Consider the following 24,251-nt stretch of genomic DNA (forward strand, 5'->3'; position numbering starts at 1 on the left):
ATCAATGTTGGCATTAGCTGTGTTCCTAGCAGAGATTTGAGCTTACCGGAATGCATCTGGGAGTTGAAAATAGTGGTCCTTCCCCATATGAGCGAGGAACTACAACAGCAAGCAACATGAAGGATGGTGAGGAAGCACCATAGTCAGCCAGCCTGCTTCTGTAAATTAGCTGCTCATTGTATCTGAGTGCACACTTGAGCGCACTTCCTAAATCAGTCCTTCTGCTAGGCCTTCGTGGCTCTTGTGATCTTGCTTGTCTGGCCCCAATTAAGCATGGTGATTTTGTGGTCAGATTTGTTTTTTTAAATCTGCAGCCAATTGTGTAACTCATGAGCTTTTAAGAGGATTTTGGAACTTTTAATTCAGTGGTTTATCAGAGCCTTGCAGGGTTCAAAACCAGAATCCAGTGTTTCTCCTCAGCGCAATAATCTTGGCCAGTGTGTTCAGAATGTAGAAAGGTCAAGTTAGAGACTAAGTTTATCAGCACAAAATCAGCAAAGGGAGGGGACAGAATGGGGCCTGGGGAGGGTAGAGTGGGAAGGCATAGAATCTGGCTGGTCTTTCTTTGTTACATCCTTCCATACCTCTCATTTGTACTTTGTAGAACAAATGTGGGTAATGATTATTAGTAGACTTCATAAAGCATTAAACACTATTAAGAAATATTAATGGAACAACAAGGCCCTAATGTAGAGCACAGGGGACTGTATTCAGTATCGTGTGATAAACCATAATGGGAAAACATATGAAAAGAAGAATATATATATTCAGATATGTGTATCTGAATCACTTTGCTGCACAACATTGTAAATCAACTGTAGTTCAAAAAGACAAATTTTAAAAATGTATCAGTGATCCTTGTTCCTGGTGACTTGGGGGATATCTGAAGTGGTTCCTCCACCATTTATGCCATTTGTCAGATTCAGGAGAAAGGCTGGTTTCCATTGATCTGGACAGGAGCAAAGTGCAGGTGTCCAGCTCTTGGGGTCTGTGTAATAGCCGTTTTCACATGTGCTAGCATCTCCTGCAGAAAAGCTCAATGAACCTGAGAGGACAAGAACAGCCACTTTTACAAAATCTTATCTTTGGGGGAGGAAGTTTTTAAATCTTTAGAAGTTTTTAATCTGTATCCTTGAAAGCTTCTTATCACCCTGTTCCCTCCCTGGCCCCCACCTTTGGAGAACCTGCGCTGCTGAGGTGTGGACCAGACCACATTCATCTCTGTGCACTTGGCTGATGGATTAATACCATCTCTTTGGAGCTTTTGAGGGTCTTATGATTCTGTCCAACAGCAGTTGTTTATCTAACAATCTGTTTGGCTCTGGCCCCTGATCTCCAGACAGTAACTTTATGAGCTGCTAACACTGGGATAGCAGAGCTCCCCTCCCCACACTGTGCTGATATGAGTTATGGGGCCACCAAGGCAATGCTGGAGACTCGCTCAAACGTTGTGCAAACAAGGGCACATCAGGATGACCTTGCTTGCAAAGAGGCGTTTCCTGGAAGTGTCTTGGTTGTTCCTGTTAATTTCGGTTTAATGTTCAGCTCAGCTGCCACCTCTGTCACCTTGCAGATTTCATGGAGAGCCATAAATCCCACACGTGACCCTAAATATAACCATGCTGCTGACCCAGGGTGCCTTCCACAAGGCCGTGCTCCCCGAGGCATATCTCGTGTGACCTTCTGGCCCAGAGCTAAGGGGCCCAAAGGCTGCAGCCCTGTGAAGAGTGGCATTTGATAGGGTGGACGAGCTGGTGCTTCCTAGCTTGTTTAGGAGGGAGAGGGACAGGTCTACCCTCCAGGACTGGGACTTCTGCTTCCACTGGCTCTGGAAGTAACCAAGAGGCTTGAAGCAAGAGCAGAGACCCGAGTGAAAGGTCAGGGTCAAGAGGGCCCAGACTAGTGCTAAGGCCCTCAGGCTTCAGAGGGTGTGACTGTCTCCAAGAAAAGCACCCAGGCCTGGGGATCAGATCCTGGATCTAGGGCAAAGCCTGGGAATCTGTTTTAATAGATAAACCCTGGAATAAGGTGTTAGACCGCAGAATAAACCTGGGCACTGCCACTATCTAGCTTTGTGATCTTGGACAAGTTAATGCAATCTGTTCTATGAGTTATGGGGTTAATGCCTCATTGAGTTATTGTAAAGATTACATGAGATATAGTATGTAAAGCAGCAAGTGTTCAAAAAGTGGTACTTAGAACTGTATTTATTATTGTTGTTACTGTTGACACGTAGAAGAGCAAGAAGTTTAGAAAGTTAGGGAAAGAGGTGAAATTGCAGTAGAAAACAGAAAAATGGGGTGTTTGGGGACGTCTCTCAATAGTTTGCACAAAAAAAGTATGAATCCAAAAATTTCAAAAAGGTAATATTCAAAACAGACCTGATCTTGAAATTCATTTGCAGCAAGTGATTTTTAACTAGTAAATAATAACTTGTAAAAATCTTTGAATAGTTAACTTATTCATAGATACAAAAAGAGATACACAGTCAAAATTCTTCCTCCTTCCTACTGTCCTACCCTTGGCCCCTGGAACACAGGTGATTACTTTTGATGCTACTTAATAAATGACATGGGCTTCCCAGGTGGTACTAGTGGTCAAGAGCCCACCTGCCATTGCAGGAGACGGAGAGGTAAGAGACTCAGTTTGGATCCCTGGATTGGGAGGATCCCCTGGAGGAGGGTGTGGCAACGGACTCCGTATTTCTGCTTGGAGAATCCATGGACAGCGGAGCCTGGCAGGCTATGGTCCACAGGGTCACAAAGAGTTGGATATGACTAAAGAGACTTGACCGGCACGCATGTGATAAACAACATTCGTAATAATAATGACATTTATTTACAGCTTACTACATGTCAAACACAGTTCTAAGTGCTTTGTGGGTATTAACTTGTTTACTAGCTTTGAGGTAGAGGCTGTTATTGTTCTTTTTACAAATGAGGAAACTGAAGCTCAGAGAGGTTAGGCTAAGTAACTTGCCCAGGATCGTTCAGCAATGTGCTGGAGCAGAGTTTCAAACCCAGGCAGTCCAGTCCCAGAATCTGTGGATTTATCCTTTGTATCATCCTACAGGAGTCTCTTTATGCAAATCCAAGCGAGATACTAATTTTTCCTGACAGGTAGCACAGTGTTCTCACTGTTCTTCTGCTTTGTTTTGCTCTTCAGTTAATGCTACTTATTGGAAATCATGCAACAGCAAGACAGAGAGAGCCTCCCCATTATTTTTTAACAATACTGTTTGGTTTGGATTCAAGACCTTCTCTTTTAGAGTCCATCCAGGAAGTATAGACCGAATTGGATCTTGATACTTGCCCTGCTGGTTATTATAAGAGGGAGTGGCTAATTGAATAAACTTAGGTCTGCCAGCCAGGTCTTTTCATGGAAGCTTGCTATTATTAAGTTTCAAAATTGGAAATGGGAACCGTGGGAGGGAAAAAAAAAAATGGAAGAGAACTTCTCCAAAAGTATTTCCAAACAGTGTTAGGTGTCAGACACAAAAGAGAAACTTGAGCACAATGATTGTCCGGTGTCCTGTGGAATCAGCGCCTGGGGCTCCCTAACATAAGTCCCTCTCAGGAATCAGTCCCCTTCCTATGTGTGAGGCTGGTCCAATTCATGTCTCTGCCGCAGCCGGGCAGCAGTAATGGGCAGAGTGGGAAAGATGGCACAAGAAGGAGAATGGAAGGGAGCTAGATAATCCCCAGGAAGAGGGAGCCTGAAGCCTCACAGCTAGCAGGTGGTAGACTCTAGTCTCTTAGACTCTTTCTTGCAGAATACATCCATAGGCAACAGTCTGTAGTCCACTTGGGTTTTGTTTGTTTGGTTTTGGTTTTTCCTTTTTGTTGCTTTTGGCTGGGCTGGGTCTTCATTGCTCTAGGCAGACTTTCTCTAGTTGTGGCAAGTGAGGGCTTCTCTCTAGTGGCAGGGCAAGGGCTTCTCTTGTTGCAGAGCACAGGCTCTAGGTGTGTAGGCTCAGTAGTCATGGCACATGGGCTGCATTTCTCCAAAGAGGCATATGGAATCTTCCCCGAGGAGGGATCGAACCCATGTCCTTTGCATCAGCCAGCGGATTCTTAACCACTGGACCACCAGGAAGTCCAGTCCAATTGGTTTCTTCCTGGCTCTTTTCCCCTGGTGACTTCTCAACAATCGTTTCCTCTTCTGGCTTGTCTCTTGTTACATACGTTAAACTAATCATCAGGGTTTGCTTCCCCAGACTTAAGCTACAGGTGGAGTTTTCTCAAAGCCTGTGCCTCTTAGCAAGATGAACTTGATGGGATTGAGTTGATAATCGCTCTCTGATGCACATCTTTGGTAGAGAAAGACCTGGGTTTCATTTTAACAAAAACCTATTTGGGTTAGAAGGAAAAATGTATACAGACTGACTCAAATCCGGAAGGAGGAAGCAGATATGAAGTTCATTTTGAAAATGAGATTTCAGTTTAGGGGAAGAATGTTGTTGTTCTTGTTCAATCGCTAAGTCGTGTCTGACTCTTTGTGACCCCACGGACTGCAGCGCTCCAGGCCTGCCTGTCCCTCACTGTCTCCTGGAGTGTGCCCAAGTTCATGTCCATCGAATCAGTGATGCCATCCAATCATTTCATCCTCTGCTGCCCTCTTCTCCTTTTGCCTTCAATCTTTCCCAGCATCAGGGTCTTTTCCAACGAGTCGGCTGTTTGCATCAGTTGGCCAGATTGTTGAAGCTTCAGCCTCAGCATCAGTCCTTCCAATGAGTACTCAGGGTTATTTCCTTTAGGATTGACTGATTTGATCTCCTTGCAGTCCAAAGGACTCTCCAAGAGTCTTCTCCAACACCACAATTGGAAAGCAACAATTCGGCGCTCAGCCTTCTTTTTGGGGAAAGAGTAAGAAAGGGAAGTTGTCCTTACCTCCCTTAAGATATTTAATCAGGATGAGAATCACATTTCATATTCATTTTTAAAGTACTTTTTAGAACCATGGAAAGTATTTTCTTTAAAGTGTGTATCTTTACATGCACACGTTTTTGTTCCTATTTTTAAAACAGTTTATTTTCCAAATTCTGTTCTGATAGAAACTGAGTCCTTTTCTTGAATGTAACTTATAGCTGAGCCTGTTTTTTTTGTTTTTTTCTTTTTGGCTGTGCTGTGGCTTACAGGATCTTAGTTCTCTGACCAGGGATCAAACCCTTTGCCCTCAGCACAGATAGTGTAGAGTCCTAACCACTGGACAGCCAGGGAATCCCCAGAGCCTGTGTTTCTTATAAAAGATACTTGCTGGTGTAGTTTTGCTTATCACCCCTGAGGTTGGGTTAATGGCAGCCTAAAGATATCACTGGTGGCTCAGAGGTTAAAGCGTCTGCCTCCAATGCGGGAGACCCGGGTTCGATCCCTAGGTTGGGAAGATCCCCTGGAGGAGGACATGGCAACCCACTCCAGTATTCTTGCCTGGAGAATCCCATGGACGGAGGAGCCTGGTAGGCTACAGTTCACGGGGTTGCAAAGAGTCGGACACGACTGAGCGACTTCACTTTCTTTTTCTTTAAAGATACCACAGCTTGTTTATTATTTTGATATCATTGTACAAATTGCTTGAAAATAATCTGTATTTAAGAAAACAGTAAAATTTTATCTCTTAAAGGCCTTAAATTTGACCTCCAGCCTGTCAGACTTAATGCTCCTCTTGTTAGGGTCTTTGTTGTTTAGTGGCTAGGTTGTGTCTAACTGTTTTGCGACCCCATGGACTGTGGCCATAAATTAGCTAAAGACCTGTCAGGAGTCAGTGAGAAAAAGCAGATATGAGAATTTTATCAAGATAGCAGCCCATAAGAAATACTGACAGATGCTAATTATTGTTACATTACATATACAGTGGGTGTGATTATACCCCATCCTTCTACCTCAGAGGTGTCAGTTGAAGACCAGGACTCTGTAAATGTATGAAATATGGTGTAGATATTTTAGCTTGCACAGAAAACACCATCCGTGGAGGCCATTGACACAGTGGCAATAAGGAAGCCAGTCCTGCTCCTCCCCGGATGGGGTATCCTTGATCAGTACAGAAACACTTTTGCTGACACTCATCTCTGAGCTTTTATGGAGCCCTTAGAGTGGGAGAAGACTCCACGGGAAGACCTGCTGTCACCGAAACTCCCCACTGTTTTGTGACAGTCACAGAGGCCCCAGGGAATTCAAGAGAGGAAGCTGATGTTCTGTGAAAGCAGAGACTCACCGACCCAGGGCACACGGGATAATGCAGACCTCTGTCTGACCCCAAGTCCAGGGCTCTTTTGTACTGCCTCTCTGGGGGAAATTGTTTAGTCGCTCAGTCGTATCCAACTCTTTGTGACCCCATGGACTATAGCCCGCCAGGCTCCTCTGTCCATGGGATTCTCCAGGCAGGAGTACTGGAGTGGGTTGCCATTTCCTTCTCTGGGGAATCTTCCGACCCAGGTATTGAAGCCGTGTCTCGTGCATTGAAGACAGATTCTTTACCACTGCACCACCAGGGAAGGCCTGGGGGAAGTAGGATGAAGGAAAATTGCCATCAGCCCTGTAAACAGACAGGAAACAAAGGAGAGGGAGTCTTTGGAAGGAGAGACCAGACCGAGGACATTTCTCTTTTAGAAATAAAACACAAGAAAATACAACACAAGAAATTTGACCTTATAAAAGTAGAAGATAAAGTCACGTTGAAGCTGAAAACAGCAATAAGGAATCTGAATATTAAACTTACACAACTCATCTGTAATCTGGGCCAGAGTAGGAGGGGAAAGGCCACCTCCTTTCAGATTCTGATAAACTCAGGTAACACTGAATGAAAACTCAGAGTAAAGGACCCTTGGACCAGGGAACAAGCTCAGCTTTCACTTTCATTTTACTTATTTCAACTTTTTAAAAAATTTGTTTTAATATGAACCATTTTTAAAGTCTTTATTGAATTTGCTACAGCATTACTTCTGTTTTAAGTTCTGGGTTTTGGCTGCAAGGCATGTGGGAGCTTAGATCCCTGACCAGGAATTGAAACCTCATCCCCTGCATTAAAGGTAGTCTTAACCACTTAACCACCAAAGAAGCTCCTTCTTCCAACTTTTGATCAGAGCTTTGGGAGGGTGGTGGACACATCACTCTAACAAATACTCAAGGGCATAGGACTCTGGAACTCTGACTTGAAGGAGGAGACCTGGGATGGTCCCACTCCGCCAATCACTAGTTGGGTGACCTTGGACAACTCCCTGCCTCTCTGTGGACCTCAGTTTCCATGTCCGCCAAATGAGCAAACAAAACCTGATTCATTCATTCATATGACACTTTTTAAATCCTGATTGTGTCAACTAAAACCTCTCTTGCAGTATTTAGTAGAAGTGGCAGGAGTGGATATGTTCGACTTTTTCCTGATCTCAAGCGGGAAGCATTTAGCCTTTCATTATTAAGTATGTCATGAAAATTCAGTTAATTATCAAGTCAGAAAAAACAGAAATTTTGGAACTTGAGAATTGTACTCCGGGAAGCAGATTCACAGAAAGCTCTGAGAACTGCTCTACCTGTTAGACGTCAAAGGCATAATTATATACATTTTTGAGACACAGGATTGTACATCGAAATTGCATACTGGGGGTTTTGGTGGTCCGGTGATGAAGAATTCACCTTGCAATTCAGAGGACATGAGTTCAATCCCTAGTCGAGGAACTAAAGTCCCATGTGCTATGGAACACCTAAGCCCGTACCCTACAACTACTGATCCCGCGTGCCTCAACAAAGATTCCACATGCCACAACTAAGACCCAAAGCAGCCAAATAAATAACTTAATTTTTTAAAAAATGACATACTGGTATTTCACATGAAGTTCACCAAAGACACATAGTCCAGGTAAGCACATACAAAGCCAGCAGCAAGTCACCATGACCCCCCGCAGAGTCAGGAAAGAATGCTATATACATTGCTAGCATCAGAAGAAAAAAGAAGTATTGATCTTTGCAGCTGAGCAGGCAGCCCCATCCTATAAGAGCCCTGGTTAATGTATAATGCAGAGGCTTACTGCACATTAGGAAGCGGGGGGAGGCCCAAACAAACACAGAGAGTTTGTGTTTAATTTTTTCTTGCCCTGCCTAAAAATATAAATTTTATTTCATTAAGTATGATATTAGCAGTGGGGTTTTCATAGATGCCCTTTGCAGGCTAAGTGAGTTCCATTGTAATCCTAATCCGATTATCATTTTTCTCATAGCAGGGTGTTCAGTTTAGTTCAGTCACTCAGTCATGTCCAACTCTTTGAGACCCCATGGACTGCAGCATGCCAGTCTTCCCTGTCTATCACCATCTACCGGAGCATGCTCAAACTCATATCCATTGAGTTGATGATGCCGTCCAACCATTTCATCCTCTGTCATCCCCTTCTCCTCCCACCTTCAATCTTTCCAGCATCAGGGTCTTTTCCAGTGAGTCAATTCTTCACATCAGGTGGCCAAAGTATTGGAGTTTTGGCTTCAGTATCAGCCCTTCCAGTGAACATTCAGGACTGATTTCCTTTGGGACTGACTGGTTAGAAGTCTGTCACTGTTTCCATTGTTTCCGCATCTATTTGCCGTGAAGTGATGGAACCAGATGTGATGATCTTAGTTTTATGAATGTTGAGTTTTAAGCCAACTTTTTACTCTTCTCTTTCACTTTCATCTAGAGGCTCTTAAGTTGTTCTTTGTTTTCTGCCATAAGGGTGGTGTCATCTGCGTATCTGAGGTTATTGATATTTCTCCCAGCAATCTTGATTCCAGCTTGTGCTTCATTCAGCCCAGCATTTCACATGATGTACTCTGCATATAAGTTAAATAAGCAGGGTGACAACATACAGGCTTGACATACTCCTTTCCCAATTTGGAACCAGTCTTATTTTTCCATGTCCAGTTCTAACTGTTGCTTCTTGACCTGCATGAGTTTTCCAGTTTGTTGTGATCCACAGAGTCAAAGACTTTAGTGTAGTCAATAAAGCAGAAATAGAATGTTTTCTGGAACTCTTTGGCTTTTTCGATGATCCAGAGGATGTTGGCAATTTGATCTCTGGTTCCTCTGCCTTTTCTAAATACAGCTTGAACATCTGGAAGTTCACGGTTCATGTACTATTGAAGTCTGACTTGGAGAATTTTTTTTGCTAGCATGTGAGATGAGTGCAGTTTTGTGGTAGTTTGAGCATTCTTTGGCATTGCCTTTCTTTGGGATTGGAATGAAAACTGACGTTTTCCAGTCCTATGGTCACTGCTGAGTTTTTAAAATTTGCTAGCATATTGAGTGCTGCACTTTCACAGCATCATCTTTTAGGATTTGAAATAGCTCAACTGGAATTCCATCACCTCCACTAGCTTTGTTCGCAGTGATGCTTCCTAAGGCCCATTTGGCTTCTCATTCCAAGATGTCTGGTTCCAGGTGAGTGATCACACCATCTGGGTTATCTGGTTCATGAAGATCTTTTTTGTACAGTTCTGTGTATTCTTGCCACCTCACCTTAATGTCTTCTGCTTCTGTTAAGTTCATACCATTTCTGTCCTTTACCATGCCTGTCTTTGCATGAAATGTTCCTTGGTATCTCTCATTTTCTTGAAGAGATCTCTAGTCTTTCCCACTCTATTATTTTCCTCTATTTCTTTGCATTGATCACTGAGGAAGGCTTTTTTATCTCTCCTTGCTATTCTTTGGAACTCTGCATTCAAATGGGTATATCTTTCCTTTTCTTCTTTGCCTTTCAGCTCTCTCCTTTTCTCAGCTATTTGTAAGGCCTCCTCAGACAACCATTTTGCCTTTTTTCATTTCTTTTTCTTGGGGATGGTCTTGATCACTGCCTCCTGTACAGTGTCACAAACTTCCATCCATAGTTCTTCTGGCACTCTATCAGATCTAATCCCTTGAATCTATTTGTCACTTCCACTGTATAATCATAAGGGATTTAATTTAGATCATACCTGAATGGTCTAGTGGTTTTCCCTACTTTATTCAATTTAAGTCTGAACTTGGCAATAAGGAGTTCATGATCTGAGCCACAGTCAGCTCTTGGTCTTGTTTTTGCTGACTCTATAGAGCTTCTCCATCTTTGGCTGCAAAGAATACAATCGATCTGATTTTGGTGTCAACCATCTGGTGATGCCCATGTGTAGAGTCTTCTCTTGTGTTTTTGGAAGAGGGTGTTTGCTATGACCAGTGTGTTCTCTTGGCAAAACTCTTAGCTTTTGCCCTGCTTCATTCTGTACTCCAAGGCCAAATTTGCCTGTTACTCTAGGTATTTCTTGACTTCCTACTTTTGCATTCCAGTCCCCTATAATGAAAAGGACATCTTCTTTGGGTGTTAGTTCTTGAAGGTCTTGTAGGTCTTCATAGGACCATTCACCTTCAGCTTCTTCAGCATTACTGGTTGGGGCATAGACTTGGATTACCATGATATTGAATGGTTTGCCTTAGAAAGGAACAGGGATTATTCTGTCATTTTTGAGATTGCATCCAAGTACTGCATTTTGTACTCTTATGTTGATTATGAGGGCTGCTCCATTTCTTTTAAGGGATTCTTACCTCCATCATAGTTTAGCCTCAGGTCAAAGAAACAAGGGAAGGAACACAACCCTGCCCATCAACAGAAAATTGGATTAAAGATTTACTAAGCATGGCCCTGCCCATCACAATAAGACCCAGTTTCCCCCTCAGTCAGTCTCTCCCGTTAGGAAGCTTCCATAAGCTTCTTATCCTTATCCATCAGAGGGCAGACAGAATGAAAACCACAGTCACAGAAAACCAATCAAACTGATCACATGGACCACAGCCTTGTCTAACTCAATGAAACTATGAGCCATGCCATGTAGGGCCACCCAAGACAGACAGGTCATGATGGAGAGTTCTGACAAAACATGGTCCACTGGAGAAGGGAATGGCAAACCACTTCAGTATTCTTGCCTTGAGAACCCCATGAACAGTATGAAAAGGCAAAAAGATAGGACGCTGAAAGATGAACTCCCCAGGTTGGCTGGTGCCCAATATGCTACTGGAGATCAGTGGAGAAATAACTCCAGAAAAAATGAAGAGACAGAGCCAAAGCAAAAACAACACCCAGTTGTGGATGAGACTGGTGATGGAAGTAACGTCTGATGCTATAAAGAACAATATGCATAGGAACCTGGAATGTTCGGGGTATGAATCAAGGTTAATTGAAAGTGGCCAAACAGGAGATGGCAAGAGTGAACATTGACATTTTAAGAATCAGCGAACTAAAATGGACTGGAGTGGGTGAATTTAACCCAGCAGGGTATTGGGTTTTGTCAAATGCTTTTTTGCACCAACTGAGTTTATCACATAGGTTTTGTCCTTTATTCTGTTAATATGATGGGTTACATGGATTGATTTTTGGATGTTAAATTGACCTTGTGTTCATGGGATCAATCATACTTGGTCATGGTGTATAATCCTATTTATAGATTGCAGAATTGGCTTGTAAGATTTCATCAAGGATTTTTGCATCTATATTCATGAAGGATATTGATCTGTAGCTTACAGCAAAATATTTATTGAGCAACTTACAAATCAGGCATTGTTCTAGGTATTGGGGATTCTGCAATTTTTCAGAAGAGATTTTATTTTCAGAATATATATATGATAAATATGTATATAAATATGATAGCATATATATTTTCTCTCATGGAATTTACATTCAGGTGGGTGACTAGCGATGCAGCTCCCCACTCACATCTGATGTTTTTTTCCTCTACTCTCTCAACATTGCCCCAGGTTCTAGCTTCAGTGCCTGTGTGCCTGACTCTTAGAAAACTGAATGGTCAGTGTCTGGAGATTGGAAGGGGCCTACTTTCCATTTTAAGTTACTGTTCCTTTTCCCCCCTTTAATGGAAATGTTAACTGAATGATAACATCCATACCGAGAAGTGCACACACTTATGTACCCTTTATGTCTAGGTCCTTTCACTCAGTATTATCTGTTCGAGATGCATCCACATGGCTGTGTGTTGTCGTAGTTTATTCATCTCGTTATTGTAGGCATGTGTTTCAATGCACTCTGTTCATCATCATCACAGATCATGTATTTTTTTTTTTTTACAAACTGAAGGCTTGTGACAAACCCTATGTTGTCAGATGATGGTTAGAATATTTTAGCAGTTTTTAAAATTACTTATTAATTTATTTGGCAGTGCCGAGTGTTAGTTGCAGCACGTGGGATCTTCAGTCTTCATTGCGGCATGCAGGATCTTCTGTTGTGGCATGTGGGATCTATTTCCGTGACCAGGGATCAGACCCAGGCCCCCAGCATTTGGGAGAGACTTAGGCATTAGACCCGGAGAAGGCAATGGCACCCCACTCCAGTACTCTTGCCTGGGAAATCCCATGGACGGAGGAGCCTGGTAGGCTGCAGTCCATGGGGTCGCGAAGAGTCAGACATGACTGAGCGACTTCACTTTCACTTTTCACTTTTATGCATTGGAGAAGGAAATGGCAACCCACTCCAGTGTTCTTGCCTGGAGAATCCCAGGGATGGGGTCACACAGAGTCGGACACGACTGAAGTGACTTAGCAGCAGCAGTAGCAGTAGGCATTAGACCACCAGGGAAGTCAGCAATAAAGTACTTTTTAATAAAAGTATACCTACATTTTTTTTTAAGAAATAATGCTGTTGCATATAGTAGACTACAGTATAGTGTAAACATAACTTTTATATACACTGGGAAACAAAAAAACTAAAATCATCTGACTCACTTTATTGTAACATTTGCTTGATTGCGGTGGTCTGAACGCACATCTCCGTGTCTATAGTATTGCACTGTATGAATATTCCACAGTTAGCCCATTCTGCTGTAAATGGACATTTGGATTACTCCCTGTTTGGGGCTGTTACTGAACAGTACTGCTATGCACATGTGTGGCTCTGTCCTTACGCAAACATCTGCTCTCCTCTGGGCTGGATACCCAGGAGTGGAATGGGTCTCTCAAAGGGATATGTTTAAGTTCAGTTTTAGTAGATTCTGCCAGTTTCCACAGAGGGATGTACAAAGCGGGCTCCCCCAGCAACAGATAGTAACTCCAGGTGCCGAACACCCTGTAGCACTTGTAAGGAACCTACTGGTATCACATTATGATTTCAGTTGGCATTTCTGTAGCATCTAATGAAATTAAGCAGGAGATCCTATTCATTTTAAATATGACAGTTAAACAGAACAATCTGTCTACCCCAGGTCTTTTTTTTCCCCACAGACACTGCAGCTTTCTTAGGTATCCCTTTTATGCTAGTAGTAAAATCAAGAGGTCATTACTGTCTTGACATCTTCGATAGCCCCTGACTGGCTTTATATTTCCCCAGTAAGAAGAAGAAAATTGACTCAGGGAAATCAGTCAACACCCCCCGGGACCGAGTGCCTTCATATCAGTATAACATGAATTTTGAGAAGGTGGGCAAATGCATCATCATAAACAACAAGAACTTCGACAGAATAACAGGTGGGTGCTGGGGTCATGGGCTCAGCTCTTCTGTTCCCTTCCACTTTCTTCAGCTTCGTTCAGACTTATATGATGCATTTGTCAGCAGACCTCTATGTCTACCTGCTATAGCAGACAGCCCCTCTGCAGGTGGTGTCACGTGTTCAGGAGAGAGGGATGAGGGAAAACTGGGAACTTTCAGTTTGAGATTCCCATCATGTGGATTAGCAGATGTGAGACTTGGACCAAAGGACTCAGAAGGTGAAGCAGTGGGGCGGGCTGTTTGGCGTTGGCTGAGCCAGGTGGTGGGGCTTCCCATGTGGTGCTAGTGGTAAAGAATCTGCCTGCCAATGCAGGAGCCACAGGAGATGCAGGTTTGATCCCTGGATGGGGAAGATCCCCTGGAGGAGGAAATGGCAATCCACTCCAGTATTCTCGCCTGGAGAGTCCCCATGGACAGAGACGCCTGGTGGGCTGCAGACCATGGGGTAGCAAAGAGTCGGACCTGACCGAGCATGAGTCCAAGCCGCATGAAGAGGCTTACCTTTTGCGGGGGGCGGGGGGGGGTGCTCACCTTTTGTGTATGTGGTGGCCATCGGTGAAGTCGGCGCTTGATCCCCACAGGAATGGGTGTCCGCAATGGCACAGACAAAGATGCAGAGGCTCTTTTCAAGTGCTTCCGGAGTCTGGGTTTCGATGTGTCTGTCTATAACGACTGTTCTTGTGCCAAGATGCAAGATCTGCTGAAAAAAGGTACACTCATGCCCCTCCTCCTTCAGTCATCTTCCTGCTCCCGAGCAGAGCAGGGCCCCACCTGATCTGAGAAGCTGCCTTCACATGACGGGGGGAAGGATCTCAGCGTGGGAAGCCTTTCCTTCCTCCAGGTGACTCCATACCTGTCTCCAGGACACCCGTCTCTCTCGGTAAACTTAGATCTCCCCCTAAAAGGAGGAAAGCAGCTTACCTCACAGCAATAGGTTCTATACCCACAGAACAGTCTCAATTTCAAAAGGCTAATTCCTAGGAAAGTAGCAAATCTTACCTTTCTGTCCAGAACAGAGTTTAAGTATAAATTTTCACTGGTGACAGATAGAGAATAATAATCCCCATACACTTCAGAACTACCTTATTTCTTACACAACACATTCACAGAATTGCTTCTTTAGATCTTTAATGGAACCCCTGCTGTGTTGGCCAACAACATCATCATGCCCATTTCATAGATGTAGGGATAGAGCTTTAGAGAGAGTATAAGGGTCATACTGAAGGCAGTTAGGAGGAGCAGAACCAAAACTCAAGCATTAACAAGTTCCAGAACAATTATGTTTTCTATTACCCCACACCTATCTAGTGGAAGCTACCTATGATATTCTCATATTAGGGCAAATAATTGAAAGTAACACCCTCCCAGCCTGTTAGACAGTGACGCATGGGCAGAGGGTAGACAGTTTCAAACACTGCTGCTTTTCTTAGGTGTGCAGCTAAACAAGGAAAAGATCCCTCCCCCCACCTTATAACACTCTCTCTTAAGTACCCTTCTCTTACATTTTTAAAAACCAGGCATCTTTTCCTTACTTCTTCAAACAAGGATCTTAAGAGCCGACCTTCGGTACCCTAGTAGGCAGACTGGAAATCACAAGTACATGTTTGGGGTCTAGTCCAAGTTTGAGCAGCTGGGTGAGCAAGGCAGGGTGCCTGTGCCCTCCTGGTTTTTTGCTTTCCTGAAATGTGGATCATGATATAGCAAGTCCTGCTTCTTGGGGTTGCAGTCAGCATTAGCTGAGGGAAAGCTTGTGAGCTTGATTTGAGAAGGGTAATGTCCTATACAGATGTAAGGACTTGTCCCAATGGTAGTTTCTGTTCTTATGAAAAGTGAGTTATACTGGGACTTCCCTGGAGGTCAGGTGGCTAAGACTGCATGCTCCCAAAGCAGGGGGCCCAGGTTCGATCCCTGGTCAGGGAATTATTTCCCACATGCCACAACTAAGTCTTCATATGCCACAGCTAGAGAACTTCCACATTCCACAAGGAAGATCGAAGATCCCACATACTGCTAGGATTCCACACAGCCAAATAAGTAAATAAAAATAAATATTTTTTAAAAAGCAGATTATTCCACCTGAGCCCAGGTCATGTCAGGATCACAGAATTCTCATTTATTGTCCTATCAAAATAGCAAGGTGGTGATTTCTCTTGACAGGGCAAAGTTCTAGGACATCTCTGAGATGCCACTTTTTATCAGTGAAATAAAAATAAATGAGGCCTACTTCAAGGGGCTCTTGTAGAGGTTAAGTAAGATAACTCGGGCAAAGTACCTAGATCACTGCTGTAGTAGGTGTTCAGGAAATTCTTTTACTACTATTATTTTTTTGGCCACATCGCAGCTTGTGGAATTTTAGCTCCTCAACCAGGAATCAAGCCCAGGCCCTCAGCAGTCAGAGCATGGAGTCCTAACCACTCAACTGCCGGGGAATTAAGAAATTCTGAATCTTACTCTTCTCTCATCACTGATGAAGAGAAGAGAAGAAGAAAGTTTATAGTACATAGTTCTAGCTAGCTAGTTAGTTAGAACCATGGAACCTTAAATGAGATCAAGCTAAGCCAACTTATTGGGGATTCCCAGGTGGCGCTAGTGGTAAAGAACCCGCCTGCCGATGCAGGAGAGACATAAGAGATCCACATTTGATCCTGGTCGGGAAGATCCCCTGGAGGAGGAAATGGCAACCCACTCCAGGAACGTGCTGGGCTACAATTCATGGGATCTCAAAGAGTCGGACACTACTAAACGACTAACACTTTCTTTTCTTTTCAGTAAAAGTAATAGATTCACATTGTTTGGTAACCGCCACCACCCGCCTCCAGAAGAACTCTTTTCATCTTGCACAACTGAAACTCTGTTCCCATGAAACCCTAATGCCCCATTTACCATCCCCTCAACCCCTGGTAGCCACCATTCTGCTTTCTGCCTTGGTGAACCTGATCACCCCAGGAACCTCATGTACATGAAATCATAGAGCATCTTTTCTTTAGCCAGTGTCTTGTTTCACTTAGTGTGTTTTATCTTCTTTAACAAATACTTGCTTGATACTCATGTGCTGCTTTGCAACTATCAACCCATTTAATGGGTAGCTCCATTTTACAGACAAGAAAACCAAGGCACAAAATGGTTAAGCAGCTTGCCCCGTGTCACAGACCTAACCAAGGCCCTGGCCTTTAGCAGCCCAATATGCTGCCTCCCAGGAGCTGCCTGAAGCCTTCTTGCCTGTGGGATTCTCTTCCACGTGAGGCAGCCTCATTCTGGTTTCAGACTCAGTGGGGATTCTAGAATTCTCCCTCCAACCTCTCCCCAGTATCTTCCAGGGGTGCTCCTCCACCTCTGCCTGTCTCTCTTCGTCAGTGGCAGCTGCCAGACTGAAAGGGAATAGTACTTCTGAGGTCCCACACCCAGGAGTCATATTTTAACTTTTCAATGTTTCAATTGCTTGCAGCTTCTGAAGAGGACCACAGAAATTCAGCCTGCTTCGCCTGCATCTTATTAAGTCATGGAGAAGAAAATTTAATTTATGGAACAGATGGCAAGACAGCAATAAAGGACTTGACAGCCCATTTTAGGGGGGATCGATGCAAAACCCTGTTAGAGAAACCCAAACTCTTCTTCATTCAGGTAATCCATTTTCGGAGTCTATAGAGACTTCCCTGGTGGTCCAGTGGCTAAGACTCTGCCTTCCCAATGCCGGGGGCCCAGGTTCAATCCCTGGTCAGGGAACTGGATCCCACATGTCATAACTAAGTGCAACTAAACTGCAACTAAGACCCAGCACAGACAAATAAATTAATTTTCTTTAACTATTAAAATAATTTTAAAAAACAAAGTCAATAGAAATGAAAAAAGATTACAGAGTGACTTGGCTTGTATCATTTTTTACAAATCTACATGCTGTTTCCATTGGGGTATGCAAATTTAGGTTGTATTTTTCTACCTCTAATGCTTGGCATTTATACTGGCATTGGATCACAAAGTATCTGAGTTTAAGACATTATAGTCTCTTTATTTGCTCTGCTTGCTAATTCAACACATCTTCAGATTATCTTGGACATCATTGTGTTGCTGGTACATGCCAAGCACAGTTCTGAGACTGCAGTGGGTTACAGCTATGAATAGCACACATGTTCCTATTCTCAGTTTCATGCAGCCATCTCTGCTTTGATTTTAGGCTTGCCGGGGAACAGAGCTTGATGACGGGATCCAGGCTGACTCAGGACCTATCAATGACACAGATGCCAATCCCCGATACAAGATCCCAGTTGAAGCCGATTTTCTCTTTGCCTATTCCACAGTTCCAGGTATCAAGTCCCTTGTCTGCTAACCAGACTATGCATCCCACCTTCGGAATGGAGACTTGGAGCTGTGTTAGTTTCCCATTGCGGCAGTGATAAATTGCCCCGCAAACATGGTGGCTGAACACACACAAATGTATTATCTTACAGTTCCAGAGGTCAGAATTCCAGAATGGGTTGGCAGGACAGCAGTTCCTTCTAAAGACTGTAGGGGGGCGCAAATCCACATCCTTGCTTTCCCAGCATTTTTAGAACTGCCTGCACTCCTTGGCCTGTGGCCTCCTTCCTCTAGCTTCAAAGCCGGCAGCCTCACATCCCTGACCCTCCTTCCAACCTTACATTGTTCTTTCTGACCCTCTTATAAGGGCTCCTGTGATTAGATTATCCCGTCTGGATAATCCCAGGATAATTTCCCCATCTTGTTTCCTTGACCTCAACCCCATCTGTGAAGTTCTCTAGGGCAGCAGTTCCCAGCCTTTTTGGCACCAGGAACATGACTCGTGGAAAACAGTTTTTCCATGGACCAGGGTGGGGGTGGATGGTTTCCAGATGATTCAGGCACATTACATGTACTGTGCACTTTATTTCTATTATTATTACATCAACTCCACCTCAGGTCATCAGGCATTAGATCCTGAGGACCCCTACTTTATGGCATGAGCATTTCTGAGGGCCACTGTTCTGCTTACCATGGGGATACAGTCACTTTTCTCTCCAAGAGAAAGCTGAATTCTCTCATTTATGATGATGATTATTATTGGTAATTATAAGAACAAGCATGTCTATGGCACCTATTTACTGAGTGTTGTTCCTGTCTTTTACCCTGAAATAATTGTGTAGTAGTTAGGAAAGGTGTTATTTCTGTCCTAATTTTACAGATAGAAAAAAAATTGAGCTTGAGTAAGTTTAAGTGACCTGCCCAAGGTCATACAGGGATTTTCATACATAATAGAGTTATAGCTCAGACCAGAATTCCTTTATACAATAGCCTGTAAACAGGCACCAGAAATGCCAGCAGCAAGCAAGCCTCCCTCTTGTTTGGGTTTGCCTGAGCAAGTTCAGTGAAGTTCCATTGTTTGGGGTCAAAACCATCACTCAGAATTCTCCCAGCTGTAGTAGTACTTTGTCCAGGGCTTGGTATAGAAGTATCGGTTACAGTAAGTTGGCTGTTGTGTTTGGAAAGCCAACTCTGGCAAGATGTACAGATGGGATTTTGTGAGAATGAGAACTTCACAAGTTTTAAAAATCCTGTAAGAAGGAAATTTGGTTCCTGCCCTTGAGAGGAAGGTATAGTCATGGGAGCATATAGTTGTGCAATCCAACCTGTCAGTCGAGTTGGAAAGACCCTAAGCCAGGTCTGGCAGAACTGGAGGAAGAAGGGTGAATACTAAGGCTGAACTCTAGGGAAGCAGGTGAGAGAGGCTTCCTAGGAAAGAACTTCTATAACCGAGTCTTAAAAAATCAAATAACAGGATGAAGGGCACGATGGCTTATCAGACAGAGTGCCCAGGGGCAGGTGTCTCAATGCATTGGTAAAACTCAAGAGCTGGACCACAAGATGTATTAGTCTTTTCAGGCAGCTGTAACGTGAGTCCACAGGCTGGGGAGCAGAAGTTCATTTTTCACAGTTCTGGAGGTTGAGATCAAGGTGCCAGGCATTGTGGCTTCTGATGAGAGCTGTTATCCTAGCTTGTAGATCACTGCCTCTTCACTCATGTGGCCCAGGGAGGGGAGAGAGGCCATAGCACAGGGTGTGACTGGGCATGTTTTTGTTGTTGTTCATTAGCCAAGTTGTGTCCAACTGTTCATGACTGCAGGACTGGGCATGAACAAGTTTTAAACCTAGACAGGGAAATGGGGGCCCAATTGTGGTGGGCCCTGCGGGATGTCCTAAGTAGCCTAAATTTCACCCTTATACAGAAGGAACTGTTTTAGGTGAGAGAGGGACGTCGACTTAAAAAATATTCACAACCTAAAACTTGAGAGTTATGTTTTATTACATGGAAATTTTTAGGACTTAAGCCCGGGAGATAGCATCTCAAGTAATCTTGGGAAAACTCCAAGGAGACAAGGGAAGGAGCCAGGTTATATAGAAGTTGTATAACCTCTATGTGCAACAAAGGACAGGTAGTTTGAACATCAAAAGACCATTGTTAATTAAAGAAAACCAGATAACCCAAATTAATGTAGTGCTTTTCTCTATGTATGGGAAGATGTGAGAGTCTGAGCTGCCTGAAATCACTCCTTTCATATACATCAACTATTGGGGCCAGTATCCTGTGTTTTTCACAACCTGAGCTCCCTTGAGGCTCACCATCGGAAGTGGCTGCAGTCTGATGGCTGCTAGATCACAGGTATTCTTCTCCTTCCTGAGTGCCCTTTGGGCTCACCAGCTCACATTGGAGGGCTGCAGTCACTGATGACTATGACATCCTTGTTTACTGATATGGCAGGAAATATTCCATTTCTCAGAGACAACATGAGATTTGTGTTTTAGAATGATTCCCGGTAGTACAGAGTTTGGAGGACACATATCCCATATGAGTAAGTGGGGACTGCTGTCATTTCAGAAGAGCACATGTGAAGGCTCCAGTCACAGACAGCTCCTTCTGGGTAGTGAGCAAAGCAGCAGCCGGGTCAGCTGACTTCATCTTCTTTCTTTTCTCCTGTTGAAGGCTATTATTCATGGAGGAACCCAGGGAGTGGCTCCTGGTTTGTGCAGGCCCTCTGCTCCATCCTAAATGAGCACGGGAAGAGCCTGGAGATCTTGCAGATCCTCACCAGGGTGAATGACAGGGTGGCCAGGCACTTTGAATCCCAGTCTGATGACCCACGCTTCCACGAGAAGAAGCAGATCCCATGTGTGGTCTCCATGCTCACCAAGGAACTCTACTTCTGAAGATAACCATTCCAGGGGTGCATTCCAGCTGAGAAGCTACAAATCATTTGTTGATGAATCAGAAATTTTTTTTGTAATGCTCTTAAAAGATCCAGAAATTCTATAAGACTTTAATTTCAGGAAAATTATTGATTCAATGGGAAAGAAACTGGTGCTGTCTTAAGGTCTCTGAATTTTCAGAGACATTTTTTTTACATTGTTATCTGTTTGATGACTTTTTCTCTCAAGATTCATTTTCTGTTTGTCTTTCTCCTTGTTGTCGCACTTAGTACATACAACAAAAATGACCTCTGCAGATGACTTTTGACTGTGTCCACCGTGACTGGTGGTGACTTTGGTAGACTGTCAGAGTCATATTCGTACCTGGCAAAGAGAGTCCTTGACAAAAAACAGCCAAAGGGATGTTCATTCGCCTGTATTGCAGAAAGTGGGATATCGAATGCAGTTTGAGTGAATTTTTCATTGACATAGGGAAGATTCTTGTGCAAAAATTCCCAGGTATGTTAAGAGGGGAAAAAAATAAAATGATTCTAATATGTGGCAGTCAGGATCCAGTCAAGAAAACAGAAACCGTTTTAGGTATTTCAGTAGAGGGAATTTAATAGAGGAAATTGACATACGTAGATGATGAAAGAGAAGATAGATGAAAGGAAGCTGTAACCCAGGTGGCACTAGTGATAAAGAACCCACCTGCCATTGCAGGAGAGGTAAGGACTCGGGTTCAATCCCTGGGTCAGGAAGATCCCCTGGAGGAGGGCATGGCAACCCACTCCAGTGTTGCCTGGAGAATCCCATGAACAGAGGAACCTGATGGGCTATAGGCCATAGAGTCACAGAGTCGGACACCACAGAGGTGACTTAACATGCATGTGCGTTGTCACATAGGCTTATGAGGAGGTGTGGTTCCTTAAGTCCAGAAACTGGGATCCTGCACAGGAGCTGGAACCATGGTGGGGCTGCCTGGTGGGAACTGGACCACCCGGGAGTTGTAGGAAGTGAAGCAATGGCAGGGACAAAGCCACTGCCCAAGATGAAGCAACACCAGATGAGTCAGACATGGAAAAATTCCCTGATTTTTTCCACCTCTCCTCCTGCCCTGTAGTCTTCCTTCAACACCTTCCCCTTCCAGCTCTACCTGGAAGCCATCTGGCAAAGGCCCTGGGAAGTGTGATCTGCAATACAGAGCATAGCCAGGCATAGTGAGGCAGAGAAGGAATGAGAAATGGTTATGGGCCTGGCTGACAATGTGAATAGAAGGAATTCTATTCCCTGTGTTGAGTGATTCATCCATTCAGTCATTTATTCATTGAGTTGTCAGACAATCTGTGTTATTACCTACTATGTGCAAAATCATCTGTTTTAGCTTTATAATCTACCTGGAACTTTTTAGGTTATACCAAGCCTTATTCTGAGTAAATTTTTGTTACCTCTGATTCTCTAAATGGAAAAAGGTTTATAGCAAAATGTTTGCACTGTGTTTTCAAGGTGGTATTCTCTTTTGAATTCTTTATAAATTACTGTTTTATTTTGCCTAGTGACTTGTTAACAAGTGTTTATATTTATTGATTAAAATGTGATTGTTTAATTCCTAATCTGCTCAATTTGCTTTCCTTTTGAAGTGTCTTTTTTTTTTTTTATGGCAGTTGGAAAATGAGAAAACAGGATAAGAACTGAGCCTATGACTTGAACTCAACACAAAACATAATTCATGATTTCTTTTGAAGCTAGGACACTAATAAAACAAGTAAATAATCACTTAGGAAGCTGAAAATTTTCATGTAAATGGTTAATGAACTTGTAAAGCTGTTTGTGATGGACTGGCATTTATTAATTTGGCAACAAAATCAGATGGTGTAAAAGTATCTTCTTTCAATGAGAGAACTAATTTAAGGCCAGTTTCTTAGACTTGTCCCTGGTTTCCTGCCATCTAAAATATACCAAATGTTCAAAACATAAGTGGTGATCATGAATCAAGAAAATCAACAAGCATCTACCCCACTGTTTTCAGAATTCACTGGCTGTTCTTTGGGAAATAGGCCATCCTATTAAAGTTCCCTATCTTAGAATATGCCCAAGTGTATTGTAATTTGAAGTAAAAACCATAGTACTCTAGTTATTTGCCTTGTAATCTTCATTAAATAGACAGACATGATCAGCATTAATTAACGTCAGCATTAATTTTTTTTTTTAGTTCTCTGAGCAGTCACAGGTATTAAGTTTATAAATTATGAATATTACCTCATGCTCCTTAGTCCCGAGATATAAATCACTGTTGGAAAATAGCCTTTGTCTTTGAGTACATCATGGGGCAGATGCTCTCATTTACCAAGATCGGAAATCCTATCCCAAGTTGTTTATGTGTTCATACCCATCTCCATTCTTAAACTTTCTGATCTTTTTATGATCTGAAATTCTGATGAAAAATTACTCTAAAGGAGAACTCAATCCTGGTGAATACACATTCCTGGTTATTGTTAGAGTCCAAGCTTCCTCCTTGCAAAAATACCAAGCAGAACCCTGACGTCTATGAGGAAGATGCTTCCCTTGGCATCATGGGCTCAAGTCTGGGTTTCTATTTGCTCTTTCTCAAGGTGCCACTCGCCTATTTTAAGTACCAGCTTTAGGCTCTGTCCTGAGCTTTTTTCCTCTGAGCAAACTTCCATAAACCATCATAAGCCGATTATATTTGTAAATTACCCAAAATAGGTCTCACAGTACTAGGATGCAGTATATTCAGCATGGTTTAAGACCTCATGGAAACCAAGTTTCTCTGTGAGAAAGAAAATAATGTTCACTGAAAGGACATGGACACTGGTTGGCAAATCCTTTCTCTTCTCCAGCCGTCACCTGAAATCTTTGGACTAGATACTCTGGGCACCAAGGATTGCCTCTTGACTTCCTCGGAACACACCCTTCTGTCTGGCTTTCCATCCGGCAGGTCCTTTTCCATCAGATGTCTGGACATGTGAGAAGCTGTGGTGGTCACCAATTTAAAGCAGCAGCAATGCATCTGTATCTTTAGGCAGGGACACAAAGAACAGTAGCCCCAGGTAGCATGCATTTCCAAAGGAAAGTTATCCTTCAGAGTTCTGCAAAGAACTTCAGAGTTCTTTGCAAAAATATGCAAGGTCTAAATGTTCTTTTACACTATTTTGCCTTATAAATGTTTTTGCCTTGTAAATACAATGTCTGTGCCCCACAACATCCACATCCCCTTGGAGCTTGTCAGAAATGCAGAATCCCAGGCCCTGCCCCAGACATGTTCAACAAGAACCTGCATTTTAACCAGAGCCTCAGAGGATCCACATGCATGTGACAGTTTGAGAAACTCAGTATTGACTGCAGGGACCACTTGTTTATACATTTTGCTTCCCCTGTGCACTGAAGCTGGAGCTTCATAATATTTTTCTGTTGTTTGGTCACTAAGTCGTGTCCGACTCTTTGTGACCCCGTGGACTGCAGCACACCAGACTACTCTGTCCTCCACTATCTCCCAGAGTTTGCTCATATTCATGTCTGTTGAGTCAGTGATGCTATCTAACCATCTCATCCTCTGCTTCCCCCTTCTCCTTTTGCCTTCAGT

At 43.3% G+C, this 24,251-nt stretch overlaps 1 protein-coding gene across 5 annotated transcripts in view; it reads left to right on the plus strand.

Moving 5' to 3' along the window:
* CASP7 (caspase 7) overlaps positions 1-22,260 on the plus strand; it is a 40,528-nt gene extending 18,268 nt beyond the window's left edge. For all 5 annotated transcript variants that reach the window (XM_020913665.2, XM_070470216.1, XM_070470217.1 and 2 more), the window contains 5 exons: positions 13,316-13,452; positions 14,056-14,184; positions 16,920-17,095; positions 17,646-17,775; positions 20,445-22,260. In XM_020913665.2, coding sequence (XP_020769324.1) covers positions 13,316-13,452; positions 14,056-14,184; positions 16,920-17,095; positions 17,646-17,775; positions 20,445-20,668 — 796 coding nt within the window. In that variant the 3' untranslated portion in view covers positions 20,669-22,260. The remainder of the gene's footprint in view (positions 1-13,315; positions 13,453-14,055; positions 14,185-16,919; positions 17,096-17,645; positions 17,776-20,444) is intronic.
* Positions 22,261-24,251: the final 1,991 nt, after the last annotated feature.

The sequence above is a fragment of the Odocoileus virginianus genome, chromosome 7, assembly GCF_023699985.2.
Source record: "Odocoileus virginianus isolate 20LAN1187 ecotype Illinois chromosome 7, Ovbor_1.2, whole genome shotgun sequence".
Lineage (NCBI taxonomy): Eukaryota > Metazoa > Chordata > Mammalia > Artiodactyla > Cervidae > Odocoileus > Odocoileus virginianus.